The sequence below is a fragment of the Nematolebias whitei genome, chromosome 12, assembly GCF_014905685.2.
Source record: "Nematolebias whitei isolate Nwh7 chromosome 12, NemWhi1, whole genome shotgun sequence".
Taxonomy (NCBI): domain Eukaryota; kingdom Metazoa; phylum Chordata; class Actinopteri; order Cyprinodontiformes; family Rivulidae; genus Nematolebias; species Nematolebias whitei.
The window spans coordinates 33,273,239-33,283,390 of record NC_056509.1 but is presented as its reverse complement, the minus strand read 5'-3'; the positions used below and the strand labels follow the sequence as shown (position 1 = coordinate 33,283,390).

Sequence of the window (10,152 nt, the reverse complement as noted above, 5' to 3'; positions counted from 1 at the left end):
TTAAAATTAAACGTTTGTTTCTCTTCAAAATCTCGCCAGGAAAACTGGTCAGACATTTGAGTGATGGTGCCTCATAATTTTGAAAAGGTGTATAGGGCGGCACGGTGGGGCAGTTGGTAGAGTTGTTGCATCTCAGCGTGAAGGTCACTGGCTCGAATCCCGGCCAGGGACCTTTCTAGGTGGAGTTTGAATGTTCTCCCTGTGCATACGTGTGTTTCAAGTTCAAGTTAACTTTATTGTTGTTTCCAATACACGTGGTACATGAGGTGGAATGAAATTATCTACAAAGGGTCCCCAAAATAGCTAAATATAAAGTATAAAAAGAACAAGTAAATAAGGATTTAAGATATACACTAAACAAACGCCAAATGGTACACTGAAAGTCTAAGATATACGCTAAACACTAATATTGTAAAACAATACAACGTATCAACAGCAGCCCGAACATGAGTCTGATGAGCAGATGAATACAGGAGCACGAGATAATCATCAGCATGAGAAAATCTGCAGCATGAGATCAGCAGCATGAATAATCAGCAGCACAGATAAGTCACATATCACCAATTAAAGTGGCATAAATCTGTAACCAGGATAATCACTGTATGTATAACAGCTTCAGGGTAGAAGCTGTTCCTCAGTCTAGTGGTTCTACACTTAATGCTCCTTAACCTCCTTCCTGAGGGATCGAAGCAAAAAGTGTGTGTGCTGAGTGAGCGGGGTCCTTCATGATGCAGGTGGCTCTCTTCCCTCATCTAGAGGTGTAGATGTCTGTGATGGTGGGGAGGCTGACTCCAACAGTCTTCTGTGCAGCCTTCACCACTCTCTGCAAAGCTTTTCTTTCTGCAGCTGTGCAGCCTCCATGCCACACGTTGATGCTGGAGCACAGGATGCTCTCCACTGCACACCTGTAGAAGAAGGTGAGGACTGAGCTTCTCCGCCCAGCTTGCCTCAGTCATCTGAGGAAGTAGAGTCTCTGACAGAGGCGCTGATGTTTTCTACAGGTGCTCCAGGTTACTTCCTCAGACCATAAACATGCCTGTTAGGTTCACTGGTATGAGTGAGAATGTGACTGGTTGTTTGTCTTGTGTGTCTCTATGTGACCCTGTTCATTCATCATTTATTTATACAGGTTAATCCCATTGAGCCTCGAGGACTCATTTACAAGAGAGACCTGAATGAATGGACTGTGATGGACTGGAGACCTGGGTGTCCCCCTCCTCTCGTACTGCTGAACATGGGCACAATAACCAAAGCAGGAACTGTGTCCACATCCTCAGCACAAAGCTGAGCATGTTCTTGGTGCAGGTTGGACTCCACGCTTGTCCCTTGTCTGCAAACCTGTTTGTGTTCACAGGATCTCAAGATGCAGGACAGGAGGGTGTGTGGTTGGACCACCTCAGGGTCTTATCTCTGCTTTTTGTAAATGTTGTGGTTCTGTTGACATCTTTGTGCCTGGACCTTCAACATGCACACAGCCACACGTGAAGCAGCTGATGAGTCTCTACATTTTAATCTATTAATGGAATGTTCCCTCTGGATTCTTAGGATCTATGTATAATTTTTGATAGTTCCTTGTTTTTTAGATGCAATTTAGTTTACCTTTTGGATTTTATGTCGTGTTTTTTTTGTATCTTGGGATTCTTGTGTTTGAGCTCTGTGTTTTACCTGACCAGTACTTGTATTTACTCATATTACTTCAGTTCAGTTCCCTCCTACATTTAAATCTAGACCAGTCTGAGTTTTTGGTCTGTTTATAGTCTTTCATGTTGGGGTTATTGGTGTGATGTATTGCATTGACCGTATTTTTCAGACTATAAGGTGCGCCTGATTATACGGTTCAATATCAATGTACAGGTCTGTTTTCAAACAAGGGACACTGTAGTCTACGTGATACGTGGGCATACGGGGTATACCCACTAGAAAAGCTTACGAATTGCAGTATACCCACTTAAAGTGTCCAATGATACGTGACAAATCATTAGGCACGTGTCATTTATGCGTTAAACAGCAGTTAAATGCTTCCGTAACAATCTATCTATATGTAGCGCTTGTTTATTACACTTCACTATTCACTTATTGGGAGACTGTGGCTGAGGGGTTAGCGCAGTCGTCCTCCAATGCAAGAGTTGTGGGTTTGAATCCACCAGCAGTCACATGCCGAAGTGTCCCTGGGCAAAACACTGAACCCCTCATTGCCTCTGATGTGTGTCCCATCAGTGAATGAATGTGTGTTCAATTAGCTTTGTATAGATCTAGTAGAGTGCTGTATGAATGGGTAAATGAGGCACAGATTGTAGTGTAAAGCGCTTTGAGTGTCTTGATAAGATAGAAAGGTGCTATATAAGTACAGTCCATTTACATTTACCATTTACTTATCCATCAAATTATTGTATAATTAATACTTCTTTATTTACTACTTATTACTTGAACATGTTTTGCTTTGATACTGTTTCATAAATTTTATAGCATGTTTTTAATACAAAGCCAACTGTTGTACAAAATTTGTTGTTCATTTATTCAAATGTAAACATCAGGGAAATTTGGAAATGTTCAATATGCTTAAAAATCATTTAAATTGGCAATTACATTGTACTAACCAGTGTACTTTGGTTTCTAAGCACAGTATATGGACCGACCACAGCAAAATTAGCTTCAACGGTATCCAACGTTCAATGTAAAACTAACGATATACCCAAATGTAGACTACAACACTGGGCACACGGGATTATAAGGCACATTATGCGAAACAAAACAGTCAGATAAGTCCAACTTTATTAAATTCATTCACCATAAACACAAAATATCGGTTCAAGGTCAGTAAGTGCAACCAGAATTACTACATAAGGCGCACCTGATTATAAGGCTCACTGTCAATATATATATATTTTTTTAATTAAAGGATTTTAAGTGCGCCTTATAGTCCGAAAAATACGGTACCTGTGTTTTTGTTTCCATATGTTAATTTTGGCATCATTTACTGCCACGCCCACTTCACCTGTGTCTTATTTCTCATGAATCTCAGCTGCAGTCCATCTCCCTCTTCTCCTTAATCTTCTTTATATTCTGTGTATTGTCATTTGCACATCATTGGTGCAGTCTTACCACAGTCTGGTTTGCTCATGAGATTTTCCTCCAATGTGTTTCCTTCCGAGTATTTCGTAGCTTCCACCTCAGCCTTTTGCCTTCATTTTTATAATAAATGAGTTTTGGTTTGGGTTTTGAGTGCCTTGTGTTGAGTTTGCACTTTCGGTTCCTGCTTCCAACCCAACCTGACATTGGTTAGGAAAGTGTATGAAATGGAGGATTTTAAGTATGGGTCTTGGATGAAGCTTGGGTTTTGTCCAAAAAAAAAAACGAAACAGTTTGAAAAAGTACAGTAACTTAAGAAAATATTTGTAATATTTATATCTTGGGGGGGGGGGGGTGTATTATTTTTTTCTTCAAACCTATACAAGCTTTTTTGCATGATAGTGGATCTGCAATAATACAGTTTATAAATGTGTTTGAACTTGTTTTACCCACATCATTTCCATAACAAAAGTGTGAAGCAGCTAAAAAAGAACACATTCTGTAAAATACTGCAGCCTTACACTCTGAGGTGTTGCGCATGGCTTCTTCTCTCCCTCTCCCTCCCTCTCTCTCTCTCTCTCTCTCTCTCTCTCTCTCTCTCTCTCTCTCTCTCGCTCTCCTCCAACAAAGCCGTGCACATCAGCGCAGTGCAGCGCATCCAGCGCACAGATGAAGTGCCTCTTTGGACTCCCCCTATAATAAAGCGCTCCCCCCTCTCTGTGTCCTTCCTGTCTCACGGCGCTGGACAGAATGTCTCCAAACACCTGGGTGGATCCATCACTGGAGGCGGGTTGCTCTCTTTGTTCCTTTTACGCTCCGTCTTAGCACGCGCGTGTTGTGAGGAGGACTGGATGTGCTGGATGGGTTTTCTCCGGAGCCTGTGAGGTGGAGGGAGCTGCACGCTGAGACCATGTGGAGGAGAGTGGACACGTCCTGTGGAGGGAGAGCAGGAGGCAGAGAGCAGGTCTGAGAGCAGAGAGCTTCGCGTGCGCTTTCCTGGATAAAAAAGGCTTCAGGGAGACAGAGAGACGAGATGGTAGAGAAGTAAGTATAAGAACAAGTTCATATCAAACTCTGTGCTTTTGCTTCAAGATTTGTGCGTTTCCAATGAAATGGTCATTTTATTATTCCTTACTGAAACTTATTGTGTACATAATGTTGCTAAAGTGTGACACTTTGTCTACTTTGTCTGAGAAAGTTGTTTTTCTTTTCTTTTATTGAAAAAAAATTAAATAAAATACAATAAACCCTCCTGGGAGTGGTTGTGTAATTAACTAATTATGGCAAGCTGTTTGAGAACCAGAACAAATAATGCTAAATTTTTTAATGATCTGGTCCTTTTGGGACTCAATAAATGAGTTAGATCCCAGGAAGGAAAGTGATGCATGTTTTGTTGTTGACATCAGAACTATCAGGCTGTGATCCTGTGCATGGTTCTGTTTACTTTTAATCAACTGAAAATTCACATTTATTGGTCTGTTTCCAAAGCAGCCCAACTGAGCTGAATGCAGAATGAAAAGTCTGTTGTTTTCATCTGGACTGATACAGACAGGAACACAGACGGCTGCTGATGTTGGCAAATTGTTGCAGATCATGAGCGTTGAAGAGGAGTTCTGCTCCACTGACACAAAAATACAAAAACAACTGTTTAATGAAACAAACACCAAACTGGAAAATTAAACCTTCCTATTCAATCTAGTCAAAACTATTCATTTTGTTTAAATCGCACAACTATGAGTTGCATCAGTCGATACGATCAGTGACAATGTAAAGATGCTGTTGTTTGACAGGAAGAAAACAAAAGATGTGTAAAGGGAGGCGGGGCTTTATGATTGACGCCTGGCCCGTTTATCAAATTGAGGCCTGCTGACTGCCAACTGCAGCAAAAAAATAAGGGATGAATATGTCAATGGGACGTTTGAAAACAAAGCTTGACTTTAAACCACATTTGGCTCTTGTAGAGTATAGACTCTCAGCTCCAACCATGCCCAACTTTAGCTCAATATCTGTAAAACTCACTGAGTCGTGATCATGTTTGTGTTTATAACATGTGATCAACTGTGATGGCCATCTTGAAACCGATGGACTAGAGGATTCAGTTGAAGACATACAGCCAATGATTACATTGTAAAAAAAAAATTATTAAAATCCATGCAGTGGTTCATGAGATATTTTGCTAACAGACAGACAGGAGTAACTAGCCGTTAAGGCTTAAATTTTAAATCAAGATGTTGCATGATTCCTTAGCACACATACACACAAAAACACAAACACTCAGATAAAAAGGCTTGTCTTGGAACTGTCACAAAGGTGTGTGGAAAAAAGCATAAATTATATCTAATCTTCAAAAACTTTATTATTATTATTTGGAGTAAAGCATTTCCAGCTTTACTTTCTGGAAGGTAAACACAATATCATGACATTCTTTGGGGCAGAGGGTGAAGCACATCATAGTAAAACAGGCTGCAAAACATGGTTATTATTTTATAAGAGCAGTGTGGAGGGGCTCATGATTTTTGCATGCACGTTTCAGCTGCTTGTGCTGCACATCAATTTCTGCACTGAAATAACCTCCTCCCTGTGCTTCAGGGGTAAAGGTGGATGTTTTTTTTTAAGACACACTATTATAATTCAAGCTGCAAACCACCAGGCTGAGATAAGAAAATGTCCCTCGACTTCAAAATACTTCACTCAGCCTTAAAATCACTCGTTAAATTTTACTTTAAATTCAAAGGTTGCCCCAAAATTCTCACTCACCATTTCGGAGGTTATCATTGCCCTAAGCGGTGATAATATGTGTGTGCAGATGTGTGTTCATTTGTCTGTACTGTTAGCAAAACATCTCAGATTCTTAATGAAACTCCTAAAAAGTAAACAATGGATGTACTTCTATAACTGATTTACTTTTGGATCCGTGTCAAGATGGCCGTCACTTCTAATCAACCTGCAGGAAACGCAAAGGTAGCTATAACTCAACCGAGCTAAAACTTGATCTGTTCGTAGCTGAGAGTCATTCCCAACACATACTCCCAGCACTAACTGGTCGTGCAAGAGCTGTGTTCAAAATGTTTGCAATAACTAATTGGCGGGGGGTCCTTGCCCAGACAATTTTGATTAGATGCCATTTCCTGCATTCTTTTTTTTTTAATGGATTGTTAAATGTTTACCTACATTTTTAAATACTTGATTCAATAACTATTTTAGAGAGCAACCTGACCAACAGCTCTCCTTGTTTGAATAGAGCACAATCTGCTTCTCTCACACATCCTACACACCGCCTTTCCCCCAGCCCACCGCGCTTCAAATTGCCACTGCCTTCATGTGCTTTAATTCTCAGTTGTTTAGTTGTACAACGAGAAGACTTAAAAAAAGAAAGTAAATTGGACAGTCTTTTCGACATTTTGATCACTGTTATTTTGATAAATTGGTGCCGTTGTTTTGAACCATGACATACATCATGTGATTACCAATCAAACATTTCTCTTGTATTTTTAATAAATAATCAACATTTTATTAATGACACACTTAAACTGTAAAATTGATATGCAATTTAGTTGTGGCGTTTAATTATATTTTTGTTTTTTAATTAAATTGCCCATGACTGTACTTTTAGGGGCGGCGATTTTTTTAGGGTAGAGGAGGAAATGCTTACTTGAAGGAGCAGCTCTTATGTGATATTAAGAAGCTCATAAGTGGCTGCTATGTTTAAAATCAGTGTTTATGTAATTATTTTCAGATTACATATCCAATATAGGTTTTATTCGTTCAAGGCAGTCATACTTGTTCATAACTTTATTATTAATAAGTTTGAGAGTTACCAAATCCAAGCAAACAGTTACCGGAATGCACCCTGTCAGAGATCCCGGATCCTGTTCTGGCAGGATCCAGCTCAAATTAAGCCCTGAATAACAGTGGTAAAATACAAGAAAACAAAAATATTATTTGGGATTTCTGAATTGAAAAAATATCAAATGAATTTTGTGGCAGGCAACAAAAAGTGTAAAATAGATTTTAAAATTGTATTAAAATATTTAAATAATCAAGCTAAATATTTAGAATGCATGTTAACGAGAACAAAACTGTTCGGTAAGCTGTTTGTTTTCAATCATATTTAAAACTTGACACATGTAGCATATTCCTGTCCTACAGCTCCGTAATAAAAACTAATGAATGTGTTTCATGCTTGCAGTGGCTGCACCTGACCTCCTTGACCCAAAGGCTGCCGTCCACAACGCCAAGCCCCGCCTGTCGTTTTCCACAAAACCAGTGGTGCTGAACACTCCAGAGGATGATGAGTGCGACACCCGCACTACCGTCATGAGGTGGAAGACTGTGTCAGCCATCTTCTTCCTGGTGGTGCTGTATCTCATCATCGGGGCAACGGTGTTCAGAGCCCTGGAGCAGCCTCACGAAACCAACCAGAAACTGGACATTCTGGCGAAAAAGCTGGACTTTTTGGTGACGCACGCCTGCGTAAATTCTTCTGAGCTGGAGAGTCTTGTCAAGGTAGGTAGAAGTACTGACCGATATGTATAGTTTAAATGTTTTTTTTCTTCTGCAGGAATTGCTGACTAACAAAATATACTTAATTTCGTCATAAAACCAGGTGTAGTGTTCTCAAATTTGTGGTTGGATCTTAATATTGAAAAAGCAATGTTGGTTATTAATTTTGTAGCTATGACGTTGAAACCTTGAAGAGTGTGGTTTTTGTCACAAATTGTAATAAAAAAAAAGTTTAACTTCCATCCATCCATTACCTGCTTCTTCCCTTTTGGGTGGCAGGGGTCATTGGCGTCCATATCCAGCCGTTACAGTGCGAGAGGCGGGGGACACCCTGCAGGTCTCCTGTCTATCACAGGGACACATAGCAACAAACAACCATTCAGTCTCTCACTCACACCTAGAGACAATGTAGAGTTACCAATCAGCCTCACATGCATGTTATTGGTTTGTGGGAGGACACCGGTGTACCCAAAGAAAACCCAGGCAACAGACACTGATCCACCGTGCCGCATCAGATAGTCATTATATTTATAATAATTCACGACTCTTTAACATTAAAATGAGCATTCATGTTCAATTTCTAAGAATGATCAGAGGATTCGCTCTGTGTTTCATGACATCGAGATGGTCTCATCTTTAACTTTAAAAAACACTGCTTTGCACAAACTCACGATGCTTTACCTCTTTTATCACAAACCATATGGAGCAGCGCTGAGCAAGTGAAAAAATATTAGCAGTCAAATCCCTTTACAATCATTTTAAATCCTCATTTTGTTTAATCTGATGTTGAATTTTAAATATGTAGATTTATTTGCAGTTGGCACATGTTCAGGATATAGTCTCATATAGGATACTGTCATCATGTGACATCCCAATTATGTTACAAAATATATAGTTGGCAACCTTTAATACGTACAAAACCAACATCTTTACATTTTCCTTAACAAAATTATCAAAACACTGTAAAAATCTAAGTTAAATTTTATAAAAAGTAATCTCAGTATCTATTAAACAGGATTTTTTTTTAAGTGATGTCACAAAATGATATTTTCACTACTTTGACTAGGCACACAGTTGCACTTGAATGCAACATTTGTTCTTGTTGTGCTTCCTGTTCCTGGTTAAGCTCACACAATGATTTGCATGAGCATGGAGTTGTTTGACATTAGCTTATCTTTGACATACAAATGTAAAATAAAGAGACTCTGAGGTGTTTTTATTATGTGATGGTTGTTATACGGAACATAATAACTCAAGTCTCCTATGAAACGCGAGGCGAAGCTCTGAGCAAATGAAATATATTAGCAGTCAAATCATTTTACAGTCAATAAATCAAAGGTGTTGCATATTTAATTATAAGGTCTTGTTGGCGCAGGCTGATTTAAATCAGACTGAACAGGAAGAAGGTCAGGCATGTACTGCCAGATCAAGTCAAATGCAAGAATTGAAAATCATCTTCTATTTAATTTTAAAGAAAATTCTGGCAACACAGCTACCATCCAAACATAATTATCTGCATACATTAAATGTAGCTTCTATATAAATGTTGAGTGTAATCTCTTACGTATAACTTTATTTTACTTGTAGTGGAAGAAAAGACGTAGATTAAAATACTTTTTAAAAGTTCCCGTTGGAGATATTAAATATTTTAGGGAAATATTTTCCACCTGAAGCTAAAAGCAAAACAACAAAAAAACTCTAAACTGCAGTACAAATACCTATGATGAGTTTAGACTTTTAACCTACAAATACTGCTGAACGTGTGACTGTTCCTGCTCTCAGCCAGGTTGCCTTTGGAAAATAAATTTTGATCTCAATATATATATATATTTTTTTTTGTTTAATACTGGTTAAATAAAGGCAACAGCTGTGAAAGATTAGTTGATCTCACAAGTGAACTATTCAAAGCTGAAGAAAAAACACAGATCGCCTGGAGACTTTTACGGTTCAATTCAGTTTGTAGATTTTGATTTTCTTTTATCCTTTATTTATACAGGTAGTCTTACTGAGTCATGAAGACTCATTTTCAAGAGAGGCCTTTTTTAGACAGACAACATAGATTACAGACGATATACAACAATAATAAACAATTAAAATAAAAATAGCGTTATGAAAACCCTGTTACTGTTAGCAGAGTGGTTCTGTTTGCAGCATAGTACTGTTGGCATTGAGTTTCTCTTAGCAGCATGGTCCTGTTAGCAACATGGTTCTGTTAGCAGTGTGGTCTTGTTAGCAGTGTTGTCCCATCAGCAGCATGGTTAACACATTTAATCTGTTAAATAAATGACCGCATTTATTCTGATGGGTCAAAGATAAATGGCGTCTCATGTCACTAATTATACACTCCACTCTCAAGTTATCTTGGTCACATGGCAGAAATTTAACTCGAAAAAGAAAGAATCCGTTGTTAAATTAAACAATTAATATTCTTTGTGCTTGAACTAGCCTTAAGAATAATTAATTAAGTAGTGTGTCCACAGCAAAGCTGTCCTGACATACTACAGCAGAATGGTACTTCTAGCTGTGTGGTCCTGTTAGCAGAATGGTACTTCTAGCTGTGTGGTCACGTTAGCAGAATGG

At 38.8% G+C, this 10,152-nt stretch overlaps 1 protein-coding gene across 1 annotated transcript in view; it reads left to right on the top strand.

Annotated features, from left to right (window-relative positions):
- Nucleotides 1–7,248: 7,248 nt before the first annotated feature.
- Nucleotides 7,249–10,152, top strand: part of LOC119418196 (potassium channel subfamily K member 2-like) — a 41,544-nt gene continuing 38,640 nt past the window's right edge. The window contains exon 1 of the mRNA XM_037685451.1: nt 7,249–7,575. Within this exon, the coding sequence (XP_037541379.1) occupies nt 7,249–7,575 (327 nt within the window). The remainder of the gene's footprint in view (nt 7,576–10,152) is intronic.